The following is a 25,159-nucleotide window of genomic DNA, read 5'->3' as shown; positions in this document are numbered from 1 at the left end:
TGAGAACGGCGCAAAATTAAGACCCGAGAATTCCCCACTAACTGCACAACTTCGATGTCGGTGTATGTATCTGGGACTGCTTACCCCGTACTCCGATGGGGGGCATTGTCGCTATCGCCAGCCAGACTCATACAAACTATCGCCTTGCTGTAAACAAGGCGATTGCGATCGGACCCAGGGAGTAAGGCCCTGTCAAGTGGTCGCTCATTAAGATCCTCAGCAGCTGCTGTAGCTGTTGCCATATTGTGCTGGGCTGCGTTAAATACGCATTATATTCCGTCTCCCAGCAATCGTCAAATGGGGCACGCGAGCATAACGTTGAGGATAACGGGACTCCAGTTGCGGTGGGCAGAAAGGCGCCGTCCCATCGAAGGTTCCGTCTGTCCTAACAAGCCACCAACCGACCTCTGTTTGACGTCAAGCCGTAAGGATACACCCTGCCCCCTCTGCCTCTCCAAGCCACAAGCTCACCGTTTAGCTTAACCAGCAGCTTGGGATGCTTATGACCCCCTCGGGATTGGTGGGAAAGCCTGCTTTGGAACCACCTGGACTCATTTGGATGGTGTGGTACGGAGATGGAATAGATCGACAGCAACGAGGGTGTCGCCTGAGGGGAAATTGCAGTCAGAGACTGATTCGACCACAACTCCCTGCTCGCACACTTTTCTGATGTACGAAAAGCGAGAAGGGTAGAGCATGAGCAAATGAACTTTTGCTTCGCCCCGAACTTCTTAGTGGCACATGAGAAGATGCTGTATAGGCGGAATTTACGCATATGGTTACATATGGACGACACAGGATAGGCAATCCGGAAAGAACAAGGCACTGTAATAAACCAAAACGGCTTCAATCATCTGCTAGTCGTAATAGCTGTAGAAACGGGAGTGAGAGTTTGATAGAATGGAGCATTTATTTTTTGCAATTTTAAATCAGCGAATTGCGTAAGACGTAAACATATTACTTCCTTCTGGGATAATCACAATGATCTTTGCGTCTGCTATGCCCTCGTATGCCGTGTTCCGCCAATATTAGTTTGCACTTTGGCAGAGCCTGCTATTGAGTCGATGGAAAGAAAGTACTGCGCCGTCCCGATAGTCAAGGAGGCCAGTAGCCGTTCCTAGTCTGTAGGTAAATATTATATGAGAAGGATTTGATTTGCCGTAAGTTCAAACGCAGAACTCTAAAATACACGTGATAGTTTGAACAATTTTTCCTTGCACCTTTATATTATGTCTTGCCATTGCAAACATAGTATTTATTATATTTTTGAGTAGAAGGTCCTTTATATGATTGTTTCTGATGATATAACTATTATTTCATTTTAAAATGCTTGCATAATTTAAGTTCAAATGGATACCTTTCGTAAAATGCTATTATTATTATATTAAGTGAAAGTCACCATTTAAAGTACGATTTTCTGGTAAAATACTGAGAAATTGAAGCTTAATATTAAATTTAATTCCAAGACAGTCTACCGGAAGAGCTTTTTTGCAAGATTCTAAGTAGATCAAATGGTTGGCATTATTTCGAAACAGGAGACAGCCGGATTAAGTAGATGGGGTTCTTCATGCTTTTTGCAGTGATCGACTTGTTCTGTTTCCCTTTGTACCGTAACTTGGCAACAACTGAGTAAAAATAATGATATTAGTTAACATTATGGAATTATGATATTCTATTGATGCCATTATTTAGCCTCTTCATTGTTTAAACAGTGCTGCGACAGTACAGCTTAACCATCTATTGCACCGAATGCTACATTTAAAACTGCGTTTGATCTTAGAAAATCGTAATAATAATTGTTGTTGTTATATATTTATAAATACTAAGGTTCGCGATTTACGTGAAGCTTTTACGGTCTGATAGGTACCTAATCCTATTTTTCTTAATTGGAAAAATAAGCGATGTCATATATAAAAAGAAGTAGCGTCATAGAAAAAAAAGAAAATAGTTCAAGAAAGGTAGCGAGAGCTACTGCGCATCGGCGATTTGTTCCCAACCGGCTGTTTACCGTATGACGCGTTAATAGTCAATGCGCGAACTGAGAGTATTTTTTGCGAAACTGTTTATCGATAACTGATACATTATAAATTCATCGGTCTCTCCGTCTTTCTTATCGTTGCTTCTGCCAGACAAACAACTGTATCAGCCTAACGACCTGGCCTGGCCCGGCTTGTAAGGCAACAAGCAACAAACAGCCAGGTCGATGAGAAAATCAGTTAGGGCAAATGACATTTCTGGCATAAATCGATGGTCTATACCCTTCAGCTTGTGACACAGACAGACACAAAAACACATACATATTGCTTAATAAAAATGGATTCGGCATCGCAGACTTATACAGTCAAGCCGATGGGATGTCTGTTTATACTGATGTGAGCAAAAAATGGTAAAGGATTAGGTAATCGAGTGACAAAAACGAAAAGTCTAGCTCTGCTTTATTTTCCCCTGTCCTTTCTTTTTCGTTTCCCATTCGACCGCTCGCTTTCTCCCTTTCCTTCCTTCCTTCCTTTTCTCCTTCTATTAACCCTCGCGTTTTCCCTATTCCTTCCTAAAACAATATAAAGTACACACTCACCTTACCTACGCTCTGGGTTTGTGAGCTGCGTGATTTACCACTAGTAACAACAGCAATCACAAGGATAACAGTAACACCTTAACAGATACTGCAGGCGATGTTTAAGGATATAGTGGTCGATCTCTACGCATATTCTGTGCGGGTCCTTCGCATATTGTGTGGGCTTACATAGACGATGAAGGCAAGAGCTCTGTGGTGTTGAGCTGGAGGCGTGAGACGGGCCTTGTAATTTTCCTTTGTTCTGAACTTCTTTCCCATTTGATACAATAAGTATACCTAGTAGTTAGAAAGACGAAGCGTCCAAGATATCTAAGCATTGAAAACACTGCAGTTCGGGAACAAGGCACACGTCCCCTAACGATGAGACATATATTGTGTTGTTATCGTAGAAAATGAAACAGTTATTTCTTCTTCTTGTTTAATTATGAGGTTTTATACTGCACAATTCCTTTATCAATCTTTCGATAGTGTAAATTCGGTTCTCTTTTTTACGACAATGCACTTCAGTGATGTGGGTTTGCCATTACAGACTTTATCCCACTAATATAGACAATGTCTCCGCGCAAGACCTGCTTTCGACATTTGGAGTTAACTGATCATAGAGTTTCTATAACCCTTCTCTCGTGCTATAGCATACAGTAGAATCTTACGAAGGGGTTAGTGGCACGAGTCAGTCGAGCACCTGCCCAACTATAGAACGCACCCTGCGCACGTAGCAGTTTCGAAGGCTTCGGCAGACGTATCACGATGGGGACATTAGAATGTGAACAAAACCTATCCTACCAATAGGTTGAGACACATTTCGTTTGCCTTTCAGAATGAAACGCCTCTAGCGTTTTCGACTGCCTCGGTGCTAATGCTCGATTCGTAAGAATAGACTGCTAAATCAACTTACAAGCACGATGTCAATACATTGAATTATCTGGAATTAGAAGTAGTTCATCTCAAAAGTGATTTATAAGCACCTAAAAAATTGATCTAGAGACAAACGTTACCTGATTGTGAATGTTATGCGTTTTGTAAGCACAACTGAAATTGAAATATTAGGTTCAAGAGGACGCGATACCCTTGACATTTATATGGACTCTGCTTCGATAAACCTAGTCCTTTGAATTAGTACCAATGTGCGAAATCTATAAGGAACCCAGGCCCAAATAACTGCATTTCAAAACATTTATTTTAGAGAACGTAACGGCACCGATTTTTTCTTAAAAGAAGGCCTTTTTAGTCTTCATTGTAAAACTTGCATTGCGCGAGAGTATAACAACCAAAAGGCTCTAAACTCACTCACCGAAGTGGATAAGCGTTAGAGCAGTCTAGAAGATCATGCTGTCTGTTTGTGTCATCAACAAATCTATAGGCACTCGTAAAAAAATTATTAATATCCTTTGACGAGAAAAAAATGACAAGCGCCTACTAACCTAAGCCATGCGTGTAGTTTAGAAATAGCCAGTCCCTGGCATGCAATAATATTAGCTTGTTGAAAAGGTATTGACCGTTTTCCTAGACAGATGGCCTTGAAGTCACATATCTCAGGTAAAATGAGTCGGCACTAGTGTTATTTGAAAGCTGAGATTTGGAATAGTCGATGACCTAAAACTGTCCGATGTCTGTACTAGGATTTGAGATAGAGTACCTTAGAGATGACTGAAATTTCATAGAAAATTCGTTATATTTTGCATTTTTACTACGATAAAAAAAAGCACAAATCCTGTCAAAACGTATAGAAAAACGCATGTTGTTTATTGTCAAGAAACGGTTCAAAGGTGATTATGTTGTTTTCGTCCTGGAAATTTCATTGCGAAAAAACCTTTCCTAGTGGTCGAAAAAAGCTGATGAAAAAATTATTGCAAATTTTGTAGAACCGACGTCTTAATAGCGGTTATAACGCTAAGGAACTAAGCATACACCATGGAGCAGGTAAATCATGTAAAGAAAACTGGTTTCAAAGCAAAAGGCCCGATGTTTGGGTGCCGCACAGATTGATGTAAAGGAATTTACTCGATCGTATTACCATCTGCGGAACCCTACGGAAACATAACGCTCTTTGTAAAGTGGTTGATCACGCGTAATGAAGGAATGGATCACATACGACAATGTGAAAATGCAAAAAAATAAAATAAAAATGCGTTCCACGATCTAAAATAAAGCTAAAACTTGCGTCGAAGGAAATTACACTATGCATTTGGCGGAGTTAGACAGGAACCGTGCATTATGACTTGCGGTCACTGCTGATAAAAACAATAAATTCGAACATCTATTCTCGAGAACTAAGAAGACCACCACAAAACACTGGAAAAAGATCGACCGGAACCAAAAAAGCCTCATCTTCTACAATCACAATGCCAGACCACATACATCACCATTGGCGGGCAAAAATACTTAGACGGGAAATTTTAATACATTTGCCGCATAACTGCTGCTAAGTTGCTGTTCAAGGGACTATTTACAAGAATGAAGAGCGGACGAAGTTTAAAAGAGTTGGCTCCGACCTGACTGGCTCTAGCAACTTAGTAAGCATTTTCCACCGGCTTCACCGCCCGCCTCAGTAGGCATACGCCCCTGTGGACTCCAATCTCATATTCGTGCCAGCGACGAACACGTGCAAGTGGCCGAGGAACTCGGCGACTATTTCTGCTCAGCCTCTGCCTCCGCCCGACTGGGGACCGTTTTTCCGACAGGCTTGTCGGCTGGCAGAGGGGAAGCGAGCTTGCTTGTCGAGATGCACTCGCGTATTCACAGTGCTCATAGAATCAGCAGGCGACAGGTATCAAGCGGACAGCGGTGAGTTCAGCCTTTTCACTTTATCCTTCTAGGCCAGCTGTATAGGCTAGATTAGGTTTGCTTAAACGCTGCTTGGCTCGCCTCTGCTCGTAGCTAGCAGGTAGTTCTCACGCGATCGCCCTTCAGCCCCTCGTACATGAGCGGGAACCTAGCTCCCTACCGTCTCTCTCCATATCCCCCTTTCTCTCTGAAGCCCCTCTGTCTCGTTTCCAGACGGCCACTCTGCATTCTCATTGCTCGCCATTGGTTTTCCCGATTCCCATTGCCTTCGCTCCCCTTTCTCTATGTTTCTCTTTTTCTCTCTGACTTTCCTCGCCCCTTTTTCCCTACATTTGCTTTATGAAGTGCACAGCAGAGGGCCAGCAGACCAACTCTGCCACCTGTCCCCGCTGCTGCCGCCACAGCCAATTCTGTGACTGCCGTGGAGTTATAGGTTGAAAGTCAGTGGGTCGTTCATTTCTTAATTTCTTAGCGGTCCCGTGCCCCCTCAATAGGCAGGAATTCCACCGACACAAAACTCGTTTGATAATCTGAGGGGGCACACAAGGGTCTGAAGGATAGGGAGACCGATGGAGCGGAGCAGGCTCATTGTCGCATCTCGGCGGGCCTGGATCGACCGTTTGACAACGGGGTTGATAACGGCGATGGAAGACAGCCTCTTCTTCGTCTACCGGTTCGGTCTATGAAGCAGCGCTGGGGTACGCCTTCTGCCTGACTTCTATTCGATGATGATCGTGACGAGTATGGCCATACAAATAATGCTCATACCCTCACACGATCTCACTGCTCCCGTTTCCCATTTAGCTTTTCTAAGCGATATGAATACGTATTGTATGATTCTCATAAACAATGAACGAGCGAATGTGTGCAAAACATATTGTTACACAGACAGAAAAAATTGACCGAAAATTGCTCTTTTTTAGCAGATTTTTAGCAGGACGCCGTATAAAAGGAGTTTTGACACGCAGTTATAAAATAATGGAAATATTATGAAGTGTAAGTTACTGCAAAATTTGTCGTATCCTTACCCAAGTTACCCAAATTCTAATTCCAGTGTTATATATATATATATACATTGTGTATATATATATATATATTGTGATTAAGTATCGTGTTGAGATCATTGGAGTTAATATAAACACCACAGAAGTCAGAAAGTCAACAGCCTTTACGGATGAAAAGCAAATGCCAGATGGTCAATATGTACGTCGTAGTACAAATATTTAATACGTATCTAAGGCTATCTCCTTATAAAACGCCGTTACAGACATACGACAGATACGCTAAATCGCAATATTTTCTATTTTTAGCATACAAAAAACAACATTAGAACCGATTACACTCAATATACCGGGCGAATAAGCAAAAATCGCTAAGAAAACATCTGGTGGCTTCATATCCGCTGAAATAAGCTAAAATCGTAGATATTGCTGGAAACTTGAAGGCATTTCAGGGAACATCGGTTAGTTTCAAATGTTTTCAATAACGAACTCCTTGTTGGTGTATGTTCATCCATAGAATTGCCGAGATCGCGTTGGAAACCCCCCCCCCCCCCCCCCCCCAAAAAAGAAACACGTCGAGGACCTATTCCTCTTCAACGAGCTGCATGAGCAAACGACTCGCTGCTAAAAATGTCCCAACTGAGCCCATGCCAAACTGATCAGTTCAGCGGCCATAAATTAAGCATACCTTGTTTCAACAAGATCATCAAATTCAAACTTATTGCCATCTTGATGTTGCGCTTTGAAACAAAATATTATTATTAGCATTATGATAGCCAGCAGATATAGACTAGCTTTTTCGAACGATAAAAACAACCTAAATTTAACGCTGTTCCCCGGGATTTTTGGCGGCCTGTCATTTCGCTTTGTTTATCATTGTTATTGCGTCGTTTGTTAACAAGATCCAGTAAGCTAAATAGCAGTATTACTTACTTTAGCAAATCGCGTTCCTTTTGTTCCTCAGCCCGTTGGCGGGCTAGGACCTCCTGGATGATGAGACGTTCCTCGGCGGTCAGGTGGCTGAGATCGGGTTGGTTGCTGCCTCCAGCTCCGGCCAGACAGTTGCTCATCCTCCCGTGCCTTCAGGCCCGCACAGGCGAATGCAGCGCAAAGGGCTACTTGCCAGCCCGCGCCGCCTCGCCTGCCGGCCTCGACCCCGCGACCGCGTTGAGCTCCCTAACGAGATCCGCTAACAAAATAAGCTTAACTCACGTCGAAACCCGTGAGTGAAAGTCGTGCCTAGCGCCGCCGTCCTACCAATAGTTATTGTTCTTGTAACTGTTGCTGGCGGCGCCGTTTTCGTGGTGTGCGTTTCGGCTGACGCTGAAGCTAACGATAGCGGCCAACCGTCACGCGTTTTCGTCAAGACGGCTGTGCTTCGCCTGCCGCTGTCGTCGTTAGCGTCGAAAGATAGCGAACGCTCGAACGAGAGTCCTTTGTAATTACTGTTACTTGTTCTATCTGTCTGGTGATGATTCTGGCTATCTTGCCTGTGGCGGTTGCGCCTGCTGTCGTCGTTGCAATAGCTCCACAACCTGTTGTTTTTCGCGCTACTAACAGACACGGATGACGTTAATGGAGACCACTGCCAACAGCCTGGTCCTGGTTGACACCAGAAGTACCCGCCAGTGAATGGCGAACAATCTGGACTGTTTGTGGCTGCTATACCAGCGCCATCTGACGGTACGGGCCTGGTTGCACTTGCCGTAGTGGTAGATGTAGTAATAGTCCTTCTTGTATTCAATGTAGCGATTATGGGCCCGGTTATAGATGTACCATCAGCTGAAGCAACAGTATTAGTAATACTGATAATAGACGAATTTGTTGTTGTATTAATATTAGCTATAGCAGTAGTACTTGTCGTCGTTCCTTGTGTTCCGTCTGCCTTCTGTTGACCTGCGCGGTCTATTATTGTTCTTGTCCTCGTTGATCCGTTACTGACGGTCCTCTTGCTGTTATTGTCATTGCTATTGTTACTCTTGTCGTCGTGATTCTGGTTGTAGTCTGCTGTTGCTGTTACCGTACGAACAGTTGTCGTTGCTGTTATGACTTTGCCCTCATGAAGCGCCCCAGCGGAAACAGCTGAAGTGGGCGGCTTCAGACAGGCCGCCGCCTCAGCGGGGGCCGCCGACGCAGTGGCCAGCCTCGGTGCGGGCGAGGGGCCCGGGAGCGGCAGACCGCTCCACACGACCACGGCGTTTGAGGAGACCGGCTGCCAACCTTCGTCTGCTCCGGCGATCGCCCCGGACGCTATTACTCAACGAGCGAGGCGCTCGCAGATGGCGCACGGCGCCTGCTCTATTCGCCTGGGTGGCGGTTTTATGGTTCGGACGTCCTGGGGCAAATCTGTTCGAAGCGAGACGTGTACAATCGACAGTAGCAAAAGCTGTCCTTGTATGACTGTTTCGTCGTTCCTGTTGCCACCGGCAAAAGTGGTGGAGAAAAGCCTAAGGGTCAAGTGTGTTTTGTCCTTGCTGTTCAAATCACAAATCCGGGAAACCTCCGACACAAAGCTCAAACGATTTCTGCCAATCATTGGCCCAACACTGGCCACCTTTTAGTGAAACCAGCTGGCTAGTGAAGCCAATGAAGGATCATCTCTTTACTTGTCTCTACTGCTTGTGTGACACCCCTGCTTTTCGGCCTATCTTACGATCACCACCACCGTTGGTTATAATCGCCGTCGAGAGTCAACTGGCCATCTAGCGTTCTTGCCGGTACCCGCAGATGTTCCCCTGTACTTCGGCATCTGCGCACATTCGTCACGCGGTCTTAATGATTTAAGCAACAACGGCTTCTTTCAGTTTAGCCAGGAACGACGAAGGATTTTCGTAAAGGCTAACGTTGTATATCGACTTTTGACACCTAACGGCCGTTAGTAACAACTTCACGTTGACGATAATTACTGATATTATAGCTCCTTAGTCTTCATCTTAGTTACTTTCTTTTTGCTTGTTTTCTTGTAGTCGCTGTTGTTGTTATTTACTATTATTGTCGTCAAGATTTTAGTTGCGGTTTTCTGGGTAGGAGGTTTTCAGGAAGCGCCCAAATTATGCCCGGTAGGGCAAGCTGTACATGGCCACCGCATCGCCTGCAGCGCTCCGTTCAACTCACCTCTGTAAGTCCGGCAGGGGACCATTGTCATACGAGTGCTACATTCTGCCCTGTGTAGGCGCTTCGACGCGCCCTCGGACGCTACGTACGTTTTGCAGTCGAAGTTGCGTCGTTGCTATCTGACTTCTTTGCACCGTTCTCTATCTTTTTGTTTGCGCGTCGTCTGCTCTTGGTCTCGTCTTCGTCTGAGAACGCCACTGGCTCCGACGGAATCAGTACTGATGCTACAGTAAGCCACCTTCTGCTTTTTTTTTTTTACCACGTTTCGCTTCAATCTTGATCTCACAATCGTAACACAATCTGTCTTATTCGTTCTTAGCAGAATACACACTAGGTCTTCCTGGCATTAGAAGATGTATATCTAGTAAGGCTTATAACACCTTCTGCGAAACGGTTGAATACGCGATACTTAGATTCCTATAATTTTATAAATACTACCACCATTGTCGTTCTCCCACAACGAAAGTGACAAAGGAGTTTTCTTGTTGTTGTTACGTTGTAAACGATACAGCGATACGTCTTTTTTGGAATTTTGTTGTTGTTGTTGTTGTTCTTGTTGGTGCTGCTGCTATCGTCGTCTGCTATTATTGTTGTGCCTGTCAGTAATAATGAAGTCACTGACGCTAACAACAACGCTAAACGGGCTCTCTCTTTCAGGCGGCGGATCGTAGGGATCTCTGTGCGGGGTATTGCTTGTTTCGTTCTTTCCTCGTCTTTTGTTTATATATTCTTCTTCGTCGTCTGCTCTTGATCTTTTGTAGTTACGGCACGGCGCATTACCGGAAGAGTTGCCTTCGCCCTTGGCTACTCCGCCTCTGCTCTGATCAACGGGATCATTCTCGTCTCCTTTCGGGGGTCCTGCCTATCCTGGCCTTTGTATCAGTGATACTTCACGCTGCTTCTGTCTTGTGTTTTGCCTACTGTTGTCTAACTGCTTGTTTTTAATTCTTATATATATATATATATATACATATATATATATATGTATATATATATACATATATATATATATATATATATGTGTATATATATGTATGTAGATATATATATATAAGCTAACACGCGCTTTGTTTTATTTTATCTTCGTGTTGTCCGTAGTGGACGGCTCGTCGTACGGATGCCTGTCTGTATTTTGTCTGTCTATAGTTCTTACCGAAGTCACTGCCCTCTGTATCTATAATACTATCATTACATTTAGTTGTGCACACAAAGTTATGTATCTTTGTCGTTTGTGGTTGTTGGTTCTTATCTTTTATAGATGTTAATAGCGGTACGTATTTTGACAATAGGTAAAATCCGTGCACGCTGAGGACAAAGACCGCTCCTAATGCGACAACTGAATTGCATTATTGTTCACCGCAATGGTTGACGCTTGACGCGAATTTTGTCCATGTTGACGTCGTAGAATGCGTGTAGGTGTAGTACCATACTGTCAGCGATATTCAAAGGCTTCAGAGGCATTGCACAAGCAGTCGTGTGCGTTATACAAACATCCGTAAAGTTTGTTAGCTTCTACGCGTTTTCCTAAATTATTGTTTCGACTGTCGCTGCCAGCTATGCTTCAAGATCCTTCTGTTTCTATTTCTCGTTTTGCTTCAGCAGCAAACAGAAAATTAGCAATAGCAGCTGTGGAAATGGCAGCGCATTATTTTAATTAGTAACGTATCTATTTGTTTGTTATGGCGCGGATCATACGCAGATATATTCTCCATCGTAATTAAGTGGCCATGATGAAGTGAAATATAGATATATTTGTCGTCACTTCAGTTTTCTTCGCATTTTTTCGTCCTTCGCTGTCTTCGAACAGAAACAATCACAGTTCCACGAACAGCAAACTTACTCACTGGGATACACTTCGATTTACCACGTTGGCCTTCCTATCAGTTAGTCGTATGCTTGAAGGTTGAAGGCTCAGTGTTTCGTCCGGTATCGCTGCCAGCCAGGTATTCCATCGGACAGACGATTGGCCGGTTCCCAGCATGAAACAAATCGTGTCTACGCCCGGATTCGAACTTAGATAGCAACGAGTCGCTAATATTAGTAGGTAAATACTTTATCTATTGAGCTATAATGGGGGCTGCAGGTCGAAGCTTAATTGGACCTATGTGGTAACCCGAGAAAACACAGTATCCATTGTAAGGTAACAGCGCGGTCCTAACAGAGTGTTTACTGAATCTCCCTCCCGCTTATTTACACGCGCAGTTTCAACGCTCGGAGACTTCTCGACGTACTTCGCGATACTTTACGCCTGGCTATACCACTGCCACTACTAAAGACGTCGCTCGGTTTCGGTTTCCTATATCGTTATACAGCGATCATTGAATCCTTTTACAGCGCCTGCTTAATTTATCCTGTGGTGCCTACTTCGATCCTGTTCGCGCTCCATAAACTGTTTCACATCTAGCTGTAACAGGCACTGTTTTTTTTTCTGCTATATACTGGCTCGTGGTGAATTCCTCTTTTTCTTATGAATCTGTGACTATCTTTGATCTCTTTTCAGCGTTTTAGAACCGAGCAAGACTCACGGCTAGCGACGAACAGATAACTCAACGATTCAACCGTTGAACTAGTCGAAGCGTATGGCCAGTCTTTCGACTGCACTGTTCGCTGCGCGACGATGATCTCGCAACCGCTCTACCATGAGGGATTCGATGCTTGGCAGGACGCAGGCGTCTACGAGAAAACGAATGTAGGATCAAGGCGTATGATGCTAACAGCTCCAACAGTATTAAGAAAAGCGGCAGCAACTACAGCGGGCCCTTATACCTGCTCCTTGGTTAGTAGCGCACAGCGCCTACCAGTTAGAAATAGCTCACGTATAGCGTTTTTGTGACACTTGGCTGTGCAGCAGGAACCGTTAAGTCACGCGGCTGGTGTTGCCGTCCTTATCGTCGATCGACCGGGGAGGGAGGCGAGTACTGGGGGCATACTAGTCAAAGGCGGCACAGACGTATTCCCTAATTTCCACAAATATACGTACATATATGTGTATATATATATATATATATATATATATATATATATATATATATATATATATATTAGAACACAGATTGAGACACTGATTCACAAATAGTAGTCGAACACCTCAAAAATAAAGTAGTTATTGTGGGTCGTTGCTGTGCGCTGTTTGTTCAACTGCTTAATGGTGAATAATTCCGAAAAACCTTTGATGAATTGCTCGTAAAAGGACACAGGAGCCTTGATGAGTAGCGTGCCAATGATTTGATCCGTTAGGCTACTAGATAGTTCATCATTGTGCACTGGGATACCGTTGCAGTCTTGTTGTATTCTTGCTATTGATTGAGATGAACGCTGCAAGCTGAGATGGATAGTTGATCACGACGAATCCTTACTTCAAGCGCCATTTAGAATTCTCAGTTTTTTTTGCCGGTTCCACGTTGAACTGATATCAGCTACGACAATGGCTCGTAATAGTAACGGTTACAATAGCATATACATCCGTGTGTTGTCTATGGAGCGGTAGACTTTTAGTGGCACTTCGGACAGTTTCTTTCTATCACCTATTCTCTTGTTAGCTGTGCTGTGGCACCCGAAAAAATCTACAAACCTGTGCTTCGTGTTTGTTTTTTTACGTTGCTGTTAAAAAATTGCGAACTGGCGGAACACATTGCGCTAGTGACACACGACGGCTAGATACAATTACGGTCCCGCAGGCACTCTGCCATTGTATGACCAATAATAAAACTTTGACCAGCATGCATCACTGTCACAAACTGCTGTGGCTGCTACCAGCAAAGCCAGGACACCTGGTCTGTAACAGCTATTACCGTTATGGTCATTGTATTGGCGGCAATCGAATCCCGGAAGTAACACTTTGCGTTAATCCAACGATTCAACGAACAATCTGATAATCCGAAGGACACGCATCCGTACACGAGATCGTTGACGTCGATGAACTAAGCACCGATCAATGACGGCTTATAGCATGGAGCCAGTTAACCAACAGAAGCGTTTTTTTTTTTATTTTGCTTGTCTGGTTACGGTATGGGAAGGTTGTAGAGAGTTTTGGGCAACGTTTTATTCCGTAGACCACCGCTTGATGGGTTCATGCACCAGACAACCGACTTCCTGCGTGTCGGGTACTCGGCATATCGATGAGCAGCGATGATGTTCTCCCTAGACTCGTATTGGCCTTCGCGAGAAATACAGACCGACGGGCATGGCCACTGTTTCTGTCGTTGCCGTTGCTACTGTTGCTGTGAGATTTACCTTCGCTATTTCCATCGTATGTGGAAGTGGTCAGCGCAGGCTCGGGGGTCGCGAGTGCTCGTTGTTATTCACTGGTAGCGGGGTACTAGCGGGGCATTGATTGAACTAGCACAGCACGCCGTTAGCGGTTTCCATCAAGTGTAAACGCTACTCTCACTGGCTTCGCGTTCTCTTTAGATTGTTTCCGGCCAGTCGAAACGCTTCTTGGTCTTCGACTGCATCCGAGATTTTTGATAGGATTTTGACCTGCGCCACTTTCTAACTGCGTATTTTTTCCCTTCTGTTTTGGTTTCAACTTGTTCGTCTTGTCAGTTCTGCTGCTACTTGATTGTTTGCTTGCTTGCCTCTCTACCTGCCGCCCACCGCCTCTACATTGCACTGGGGGGTTTGGTTGTTCATTCACCGATAGCACCGAACAAAGAAGTGCTTGATAACGCTAACACACACAATTGTAATCACCTGTGACGGTTTTTCCGTTGCTACACAACGACGACAGTGTTGGTTGTGGCGGCAGAGCGTACGTGCTTGTCGATAGTAAAACGGCAAATGGCCAGCTGCTGTTAGACGCTGCCTCGTAAACGTCTACGGTCGCGCCTCACGCGGTGACTTGCTCGGCCGCTTCACACCACGATCACGCCAGTCCGCCGGACTGGATCTGTGGGACATGGGATTGGTCCGCACCCAGCGACGGGCTGGGTTTACTGCACGTCGCTGCAGCCACCATCATCGCCACTTGCACGACACAGCTCGCAGCAGCTGAAAGTGCTGTCCACCATTTTGGTTTGAATCAAATATGTGTGTCTGCCTTTGACTGTGTCTACGCGCTCGTGTATGTGTCTGCGTATGTGTGTAGAGTATGCTGCTGCTGCTGTTAAAACGACAGCAGGAGGCAAATCAAGAGAGAGCCGGGGCCAGCCACCCAATAGCGCTCTCTACCACCCACTAGCCGTTAGCGGAGCGCCAGCCAGCGAACGAGCGAGTCTAAGTTCACTGCCTGCTGCACTACAGCGGCCTTACGGCAGCCAGCATAGTAGCTATGCTGCGGACTGCTGCCTATTCTCCCCCTCCTCCTTTTTTCTAGCCATTTCCCCTTGGAACGCCATCTCCCTCTTCGCCATTATACTACTCGAGCTCGAGCTCCGGCCTTAGCAGGCCCTAGGCCATCTATAACGGAGCTCTCTCTGTCCCTCGCTTTCTCTTCGGGTGCCCCATCCAGTCGCGGGCACGCGGTTCCCGCTCCGGAGCTGCGCTGCTCTGCTTGCTAGCGCCAGCGTTCAGCGACAGCAGCAGCACTCGAATGCATAGGGCCTTCTCGCCGCCCCTTCTCCCCCTGGCTCCGACCCAACTTCATTCCAGCCCTAGTGTAGAAGGCCCTTCGGAGCACCTTCGCCTCGGTCCACATAAGACGAGGGAGTAAGCGAGCGGCGCCAGCAGCAGCGCTGGTGATAGCGGGTAGGGCGCATGCGCCTGCTGACGTCATAGCAGATACACCGTCGGCGCTCCCTTTAGCCGGGGCAGACCGAAAAGGCAAGCAGGCTTCAGACAAGGCGAAGGCAAACGTCAACCAGAGCGATGAGCAAGCGGACTGCCTTCGATCCTGTAGCCGCTCAGCAGAGCCAAGCACGAGCAGGCCGCGCAATCCGAAAAGTCTTCGAATGTATGACGATCCAAAGGCTACTGGGAGCAGCAGAACAGTGAATCGAGACGTTGGTATAGGTCTAGTGGGCTTACTTAGCAGCAGGCTACTATAGACTGCCATAGTTAGTAGTGTTAGGTATCTGGCTGGGTATCTTAACAAAAACGCGCCTTCTGAAGATTCGATCTTGTCGAACTATCGAGTCTGCTTTACTAATGGATGCGTTTGACAGTTTGGCCTGACTCAGTTGGGTTGGAGTGTATTCGGTCGAGTCGGGTTTCGTTTGAGACTCCTTTCGGGTTCTTCTCATTGCGCTGGTACGTGAAGAGCAGGCGTCCTGCTTTGATTTTGTACTTGACAAAATTGTAACCTACATCCGCTCAAAGTACCGCTTTTGTCCCCTTAATCCGTTTTCCCAGCAACTATTTTCGTTCAAGTTCTCTTTGACTTATTTAAGAACTACCATGGTTCTACGACATATTGACGAAAAACCCACTGTACACTTGGGCTCGGTCAGCAACCCGGCGACCCATTCCCAAAGGGGCAATCTAGCTACAACTATTACACATCGATGCTGCGTCGAAGCAGCATGTACTCCATGCCCACAGCGGTATTCAGGGGAATCGTTTAACATAGCTAATGCTAAATGATGAGCACGCGTCCATACAGCCCTATAAATTTTAAGGTTCAGCGTGGCAGCTGCCGCCACTAGATGTCCATATGATGCACGTTGCGCGTGCTATGAACGCCGAGAACGATGAACGAAAAAGTACCAAAAGGTGGGAGCGGGAAATATAAAGGCGAATGGCATCAGAAAGAAAAGATACATCCGATATTAACGCGCTTGGCACACCGACAAACATCGTTGTAAGGATACAAACGAAAGTTATAGACTCAACTCCGAGCTCTCTTACAGATCTATTATGAAGATAATCTAATTAATCGAGTTGTTTTCGGTGTTATTGTCTACTATCGAAAGCGAAGAAGAAAAGTGTTTTTTGATACGAGTTTTAATAAGGAAACAAATATCGGCAGGTCATTTTGTTAGTTAGTGGCTCATGGAGCACAAATATAGAAAAGCAATATAGAATAACAGCCGTACAGGTTACAAATGGTTACAGCAGTAGCCGTCTCCTATATGCAGCAAAACCTCCCGTGTTGTAGTTGTTAGAAGAAAAAAAGATTAGCAATTTACTTTATGAGTACACAGTCTTAGTTAGGATAAAGCTCGTGGTTCATTTCATTTGTTTTCGCATGTTTACTAGGCTTAATGGAGGCTCTGTTGTTTTCAGAGATGGCTGGCTTCTCCCATGCAAAAGCTAGGTTTCAGCAAAAAAAAAAAAACAAAAAACTCAACTCAAACCACTTTTCAAGATGGTACTAGAACGAGATCTCATTTAAAGGTTGCATTGTCATATGTTGGAGCCAACTAGCAATAACTCCGTCAGGCATAAGAATCATGATTGCTCCATGGCACCTTGATGATGACGACGGATTCGTCTGCATTAGAAGACAACGGCACGACTGAGCCAGCGACCTGCCAATCAGATGGTGTCAGCGAGTCCGCAGGCTGATAGCACATTGATGTCCTTCTCGTTGGTACCTACTGCCGAGCAGAGTATCCAGGACAAATAGAACTGCATATTTAATTCAGGCTATAGTTGTAATTAGCAATATACGACAATGACTGTTTCAATTAAGATTGTATAGCGGAGTAGAAGCCATAGCAGTATAGTCTGCTGGAAACAAAGCGATTTTACACTGATGTAGAATTGTGCATACAGATGTACGAGATACATTACAGCATGTAGAGTCGATGAGACGAACATATGATAGTCTAAATTCATACTGATCTTCGTTCTTCTGCTATTCCGTGTATAGTAAAGAAAACAATACCGATCATATCTCATATAGGATATTTCCAAAAAGAAACTATTTGAGGTGATGGGAAACTATTTCTTGAGCGTGTGATTAGAAAGGTGTGAATTCGTAGGTATGAAGATTGCAATTGGGAAGCTCTATTGAAGATGACTACTCCCGCACGTTGGCTATTAACTCTCCTAGATGAGATAAAAACTACCAATATATATATATATATATATAGATATGTTACAATTTTCAGCTAGGTCAGATAGAACAACCGTTTCCTACAAGCTCGCATTTAAATAGTTAAATAAAAACTCATACAATTAATAAAAGTGTACCTTTCATTTAGTATGCAAAAGTGAACTTTGCTTTAAACTAAAAAGCATAAACATTGAGACTTAAATATTATTACGGTATCTAGATCACTATGAACGGTTTCTCTATGGAAAGCATTTTGAAAAATCATGTCGGAGATGATTCCCAGCAAAATTTGACTGTTGTCGACTCTAAGCCGGCAATTTCGATACTCCGTTCGGACGTACAGGTTGTACTAGTTGGCGAGATGCATTAGTAAACTTAATGTATGATGTTAGAATAAAAAATGTCGACATCTTTCATGCTTCTCTATTTTTTATCTCTTTTTTCTATACTTGTCGTATAGCATCTGTCATCGGGAGAATAATTTTAGCCGTAGCGTGAACATTGAACAGCTCTAAGCTTGCTTTTCTCCAGGCAATTTAATTAAAGCGGAAAAGCAGCTTTTACATACTCGAAACGTTTACCTATATTTGTGCCTACTCTATTTCCCAGAAACGCGGATTCTAGAAAAACTCATTTTATTGCCGCTTTATAAAAGCATTAACAGGCTCTATGTAAAATCATCGAACTACTTGAAGCTGTTTCTTTATGGTTTTTTATCGACGATTTTTGACATAAGTATTTTTATTTATAGTAACACAGACATAAGTATATGCCTGTGTTACTATAAATAGATATAAGGTTTATCTATTGCGAATCCGGTGAGTGACATAGTACGATTGTTCTATGCTTTTTCGCATATACATGGTAATAGTGTTCGCCCTTTATTTAATGACACCGATCCTATACCGGATGCCACCGGTAAAACTTGACCCAGCGTCCTCTAGCATTTTCAGCCAGATCGTCCAAAACACACCGCGCCAACTACTCGTTACCACTGTTATCGACTACTGTGATTCAAAAGCTCCGAGTTTACTATTCCATCCTACTGATTTGGCACTATACTTATTAACCATCAATTATAGTACATACCTATTAAAAAAGTAAGAGAGCAGTTTATATATTGTATCCCCTTGAATAGGCTTTTATAGAAATGCCGATACGACAATTGCATCTAAGTAAAAACCTAAATTTGCAGGTTGTCATTTTCTATGATACAATGAGTTCGAAATTTGTTTGCTGCCTTATTTACAAGAGCTCTTGTAAACAATAAAGCATTTCTACTTTAGTCTAATTAGCTATATTTTTTTGTTCTTGGTTCTTCTAATAGCATTAGATCTCCGCACAAAGCTCGAGTGCATTGTCACCTGTCTTTTACAGCCGGCTAAATTTAAGGACATGTGGTGAAATTTGCTGTAGACATACTGTTTCGTAAGCGTCTGAGGCAATAGTTAATCGCGGTACCGAACATAAAATTCGTATCTACTCAAGCATTTTTAAGTAAAGCCTTGTTAGGTAGAACTCGCACCCGGAGCCTTTCAGGTAAAGCTTTTTAATGACGTCGGTCAAATTTCACAATGCGACATTTGGTTTTTAACGAATCCAAAGTTTATTTCCATAGGACAATAGTTAAAGTAGAAATAATGTTTTTATGGAAGCAAAGTTTAATGTTGGGGTAAGCTTGTTTTCGCTACTTGTCGAAGAAGATGGTATAGACGAACCGATTGCATAGGGTCTATTTAAAGGCCACCGCCTGAACTAAGCTAAGTTTGTCGTGAATGTGTAAACTTATTTTGCCGGCACACATCAATCAGTGCATGTAGACGCTGACTTGGTATTAACCCTTTTTTTTTTCGAAGTTAAGCAATATTAGTAAATTGAGGCAATGCATACTACGAGTATCAAATGGTTTTCTATGATAGTTATTTTTGTTGAAGGAGAACTGAAATTTCAGCAGAATTTTTTTTGTTCAAATGTCGATTTTTTTTTGCAAGCGCCTACACCAATCTTCGTCTCATCAAACTATTAGGTTAGGTCGACTCGGCTATCTCATGGGCATATAGCGTACTACATTCACAAGGAAGCCCACTTTTGCTAAATGTCAAATGCTTGCGGTTTTAAATTTGTCCGATAACACAGACAGGAGTTAGAGGTATGAGTGATATAAGAAAATCATACTTACGTAAATTATCATTGATATATGACTATGTTTGAAGCCTCTGGTTGAGAAGTGAGACTATAGATCGTTGCTAACGACGCATAAATACAACATTACAATTTGTGCGAATATAGAATAATATATATACGATTTTTTTTATTTCTTCGACCTTCCCACTTGATGTGTGTCGCTTTTTTCAAAAAATAAGTGGTACCCTTTGTGCAGCTACTAATCAATTCTGTTTCCCCTTTCTCTGCAAGGGGCGTTTCGCGCTCACGTCTTCTCTCCACATCCGGTTTCGAAATCATCATTGGCGCGTTGTTTTCGCGCCAAAAGCGGCTGGCGATCAGCGCCGTTATTTGTATTTTCGATTTCTCAATAAGCCAAGCTGAAAAATGGCAGATACAACTATACACAACACGTTGAACGATATTCAGAGGGAGTATCAGGACTTTTTGGACGACGATAACGATGACGGAAGTTATAGGGTAAGTGCAAATAGCAACTCGACGTATCGGGTTATATAATTTGTAAATACACCTAAACGTTATTTCCAGTGCGGCTTTAAATATGTGATTAAAATTCAAAGTTTACCGCTTAGCAAGTCGATAAGCAAAATGCGATAAAAAGTTTGATTGGCTCATTGAGATGTAACAAAATGTGATATACGAAGGCCTCCTTTTGATACTTGGTGCGCCGTTTAGCGCTGGCATTAGTCATTAGCGGATATTATACGCTTTCTCTCTATTGCTTAATAAAGGGTCAGCCAGATTTTGGTGCGCGATTGTTGGCAAACTGCAAAAATTTTAAGTGTTTGTATTATCTTATCGAAAACTATCTTTAGAAATTAGTACTGATGTTCCACCTGATCTCGTGACTCATTATTATTGTTATAGCAAAGTAGCCAGTAGTGAGAATTCCATCAACTTACATACATTTCGTATGTAATTTGTAACAGAATTCGCCGGTAATTTTGTTCATAATCTTATAGTTGGCCTGATATTCGGCCCGTACATAATTTGCAAACGATCAGTTTATTAGGGTAGTTCCCTCTGAATGCATTATCCTTTTATCGGGTACGATGCAATGAAACCTCTTCCTTGCGTAGTCGGCAACTATACAGGTATTTGAATATAGGTCCAAAGCAACAATTATAAAACTTAGGAATTGCCTGTTACGTTTGAAAATTTTCTGCCATGTTTTTGTTTTCTGTTCTGATAAATGACCTAACCTAAAATTTCGCAATACACTCTGTTGATCCGAAACGATGTTCGCGAATAACATACCGTCATCTCTATTCAGAGCAGATCTTCCAAATACCGTTTGATACATGAATAGGCTCAGTCTAACTATTAAATCAGTGTTATGGAAGAATTATTTAATAAATTATCACAGGCAAAGATCACCGAGATGCTGGCATCCAGTGGGCGTCGGTTGATCGTCAACATAAATGATCTACGAAGGAAAAACCCGCGACGCGCTGCTGAACTCGTTTCGAATTCCGCTGAAGAAATGATGGCGTTCGAATTAGCCCTCAAAAGCATCGTGATGCAAGCAGACCCCTCGCTACAGAAGCAATACCGAGCACTGCGATATTCCGTTGGTTTGGAGGGTTCATTTGGTAATAAGCACGTTACGCCGCGCAGCCTTACCTCGAGTTTTCTTGGAGGCGTCGTATGCCTTGAGGGTAAGCATTCTACTAAATGCAAACTTGCTGCATTGGAAGGTACTAAAATGTGGTGTTAATAGGCAGTATTTTATTAACAAAGGTTATTTTTTGGTTTTTTAATATAGAGCTACAGTCTCACATCGTGGTTCTCTACTACTGCTCTGGGTATATGAACACTCTTAATCTAATAGTAAGTTTTTAACTGATGATGATAAACTATTAGGTATTGTTACCAAAGCGTCGCTGATTCGTCCGAAGGTGGCGCGTTCTGTACACTACTGTCCGGCGACGGGTAAAACCATAGAGCGAATGTACACAGATATGGCCTCGTACGACTCGACACCATCCTCGTCGATCTACCCGACAAAGGATGATGACGGTAATTTGCTGGAAACTGAATACGGACTCTCGTCCTACAAAGATCATCAGACGCTTACCATACAAGAGATGCCGGAAAAAGCTCCTGCCGGTCAACTGCCTCGTTCGGTTGATATTCTTTGCGATGACGATATGGTGGACATCTGTAAACCAGGTGATCGTGTTCAAATTATTGGCGTGTATAGATGTCTGCCTTCGAAGCAAGGCGGGATAACAAATGGAATTTTCAGAACAGTCCTGCTAGCCAATAACATCCGTTTACTCACCAAGGAAGTTGCTATGGAACTCACAGCTGATGATATGAAGAAGGTCCGTCAGTTCGCCCGCGAAAAAGGCAACGATATTTTTGCCACGTTATCGAAGTCGCTTGCCCCATCGATCCATGGTCACGATTTCGTGAAAAAAGCTCTTCTATGCCTTCTGTTAGGCGGCAGTGAAAAGATTCTTCCAAACGGAACTCGCCTCAGGGGAGACATCAATGTTCTGTTGATCGGAGATCCGTCTGTGGCCAAATCGCAAATGCTTCGATACGTCCTTAATACGGCGCCGCGCGCCATTGCAACAACGGGCCGAGGTTCATCAGGAGTGGGTTTAACGGCGGCCGTCACCGCCGACCAGGAAACTGGTGATCGTCGATTGGAGGCCGGCGCCATGGTGTTGGCGGACCGAGGTATCGTGTGCATCGACGAGTTTGATAAAATGTCTGACATTGACCGAACAGCAATTCATGAAGTCATGGAACAGGGTCGAGTCACAATTGCCAAGTCAGGCATTCAAGCCCAACTCAATGCTAGATGCTCCGTTTTAGCAGCTGCTAATCCCGTGTATGGACGTTACGACCAATATAAGACTCCTATGGAGAATATTGGTTTACAGGTAAGCAACGCTGGTAATGGAAGAGGCTCAATTTAGATAAATAGTATAAGTAGTGATACTGTTGGATCATTAAAAATAAGCTTCTTTATTTTCGTAAGCTAAGGATTTCTGAAATTTAAAAATACTACAACCTATATTATATAATACTTTATATATATTATCATTTATAATACTATTTATATCTACAATGTGAATCTAAATAATAAATATAATTGAAGTCAATATTTGTTTTGGGTTTGCAACTCTCATTTAGCATTGCTCCAAGGGCCTTTCTTGGAACACTTGTCTACACCAGATTTCGAAATTACTTGAACTTAGTATCAAATTAGATAACCAACGCTGTCGTTTCGTTTTGCAGGATTCACTACTATCTCGTTTCGACCTTTTGTTTGTGCTCCTCGACACAATGGACCCCGAAAATGACCAGCGAATCTCAGAGCACGTTGTACGCATGCATCGATACAGGAACCCAAATGAGCAGGATGGCGAGGCTATGCCACTTAAAAACGTCGCAGATTTCCTCTCAACAGACGACCCAGATGTTGCTACTGGACAACAAACAACAGAGGTTAGAGATACAAGCTCCTTTGTATAGATCATATTCTCTTAGAGAACAACCCCCAAAATTTAGGATTTGTTTGATCTTCGCATCCGTAGTAATAATAAAAGTAATCATGATTATCATTTTTCAAGCATTATAAGGTTTACTATTATGATTATTTCATACGACGTAACCTGACGAAAACTATCTTATATTTTTTATAACACGTTTTGGATACTGTTCTAATAATGAGGTTTTGTTTGGTTTCGTAATTCCATCTATTTCGGCTGACTTCCACGGAAATAGATTTACGAGAAGCATGACGCACTTCTACACGGCCCGCGAAAGAATAACAAGGACAAGCGTGTGTCCTTGCAATTCTTAAAAAAGTTTATCCATCTTGCGCGGCAGGTGAAGCCTACGTTGTCCGATGAAGCATGTCGTATCATCACTGAAGAGTACCCCCGTCTACGTAGTTTTGATAGTGACCACTCGGATATGGCTCGAACTCAGCCGGTTACGGCGCGTTCTCTCGAAACGCTGATCCGTATTGCGACCGCGCACGCGAAGGCACGACTTTCGGCCAAGGTCACGGAAGAAGATGCGCTCAAGTCTATTGAACTCGTTCACTTTGCCTATTTCAAGAAGGTCATGGAGAAGCCTCGCAAGAGGAGGTATTCGGCTGAGGGTTCGGAAGACGACACCGACGATGAGCGCATGGATCGTGAAGGCCAACCCATGCACGAGGATGAATACGAATTCGACGACGAGGATGCACCTTCATCACAGACCTCGAGGCCCAAAGCAAAGAGGCCACGCACACGGCAGGAAGAGGTCGAAGAGGAGGAAGCTCCGCTGCCATCAAGATCGAGGTTGGGAATCGCTATAGGAATGGACCGACTTAATCAGTTCCGCTCTCTACTGAACAAGGCTTTCAAGAAGACGGCTGGTAGTCAAGAAATGGCCATAAATGAGATCGTAGATTTCCTTTCTAGTAAGTATGACCGCGCACTATGTAGAATCATTGAGAATAAAGTATAGGGAAGTCTTTGAGAATCAAAAGCTTTGTCTAATGAAAAAGTGTGGCGAACCTATAGCCTTTGTAGTGTTTTATATGGTGTAGCTGGGGTTCGAGCAAGAAAAAAACTTATTGCATGTGATACCGTTGTAACAAATGAAGCTAAGTTGGTCAAACTGGAACAAAGGAACCCATATGGTAAATATCCAATATTTAATATACCGTTAAACATTGCTCCAGACGGGTAGCTTCCTGAAGCATGAAACAAATCGTGTGTACGCTCAGATTGAAATCCAGACCACTACGTGTTTATAAGTTTAGCAGGCAAAAAGATCAGCACACCGGTTATCCCGGGAACGGAGAAAGAGAACCAAAAGGCCGCATCATTCATTGATTTTGGGTCAACGTTGAATTATTCTTTTAGTTAACTATAGTATAACATATAAACCAAAGTTGGACAAATCTCGACTAACCGCATTAATATTAGGAGGTATCGTATGAGGTACATACGCGTAATATTAACAACGTCTACTTGTTTGTCCTGTTACAGGCGAGCCTCTGTCCGATCCATTCACGCAGGAAGAGGTGGAGCTGGCTTTAGAAAAAATGGCTGACGCTAACCAAGTTATGGTGTCCGAAAATACTGTGTATCTCATTTAATTTAGCTTGCGTTTTTTCCTTTACCTTTTTTTCCTTGCGCTTTACACAGTCCGCAGCCATGCACAATATGCACCCATGATGGTGTTTAGAATTGCAGGAAAAATGTAATTGACGTGAAATTTCTGTCCATCGCTCAGTCACGCCATTTATGTATATTACAAACATTCTTAATCATTCGAAATAAAGCAGAATGATTTTGGGAACATTAAATGGAAACGTACCCTATACTTTTTAGATAATATTATAGATGCTTCCAGTTAGAATTGTATGCAATAAATACTTCGCTAAGATGTAAGACTTTTTGTAGTAGTACTATTTAGTTGCCTTTTTATTCAACGTGTAAAGTATCAGCCTGTTCTGCTTGCTGGCCTTTCCTTTGTACTACTTTGGGCCGCTAAAAAATTATTGTGTGTTCTAAGCACCTCTGGTTACTCCAATTAACGCCGGTTCAG

At 43.4% G+C, this 25,159-nt stretch overlaps 2 protein-coding genes across 4 annotated transcripts in view; one reads left to right on the top strand and one right to left on the bottom strand.

Annotated features, from left to right (window-relative positions):
* Window positions 1-7,510, bottom strand: part of Rim (Rab3 interacting molecule) — a 41,392-nt gene extending 33,882 nt beyond the window's left edge. For all 3 annotated transcript variants that reach the window (XM_022853247.2, XM_022853249.2, XM_022853248.2), the window contains exon 1: window positions 7,294-7,510. In XM_022853247.2, coding sequence (XP_022708982.1) covers window positions 7,294-7,430 — 137 coding nt within the window. In that variant the 5' untranslated portion in view covers window positions 7,431-7,510. The remainder of the gene's footprint in view (window positions 1-7,293) is intronic.
* A 12,382-nt stretch (window positions 7,511-19,892) lies between these two features.
* Window positions 19,893-24,917, top strand: Mcm3 (minichromosome maintenance 3). The gene is made up of 6 exons (XM_022853255.2): window positions 19,893-20,053; window positions 20,961-21,252; window positions 21,458-22,488; window positions 22,847-23,056; window positions 23,336-24,023; window positions 24,598-24,917. Exons 1-6 carry the CDS (start codon window positions 19,961-19,963, stop codon window positions 24,705-24,707), a joined length of 2,424 nt encoding a protein of 807 aa, XP_022708990.1. The 5' UTR covers window positions 19,893-19,960; the 3' UTR covers window positions 24,708-24,917.
* The last annotated feature ends 242 nt before the right edge of the window (window positions 24,918-25,159 follow it).

The sequence above is a fragment of the Varroa jacobsoni genome, unplaced genomic scaffold (assembly GCF_002532875.2).
Source record: "Varroa jacobsoni isolate VJ856 unplaced genomic scaffold, vjacob_1.0 contig01543, whole genome shotgun sequence".
Classification (NCBI taxonomy): domain Eukaryota; kingdom Metazoa; phylum Arthropoda; class Arachnida; order Mesostigmata; family Varroidae; genus Varroa; species Varroa jacobsoni.
Note: the sequence above shows the minus strand (reverse complement) of the source record. Positions and strands in the feature narration are given on the sequence as shown.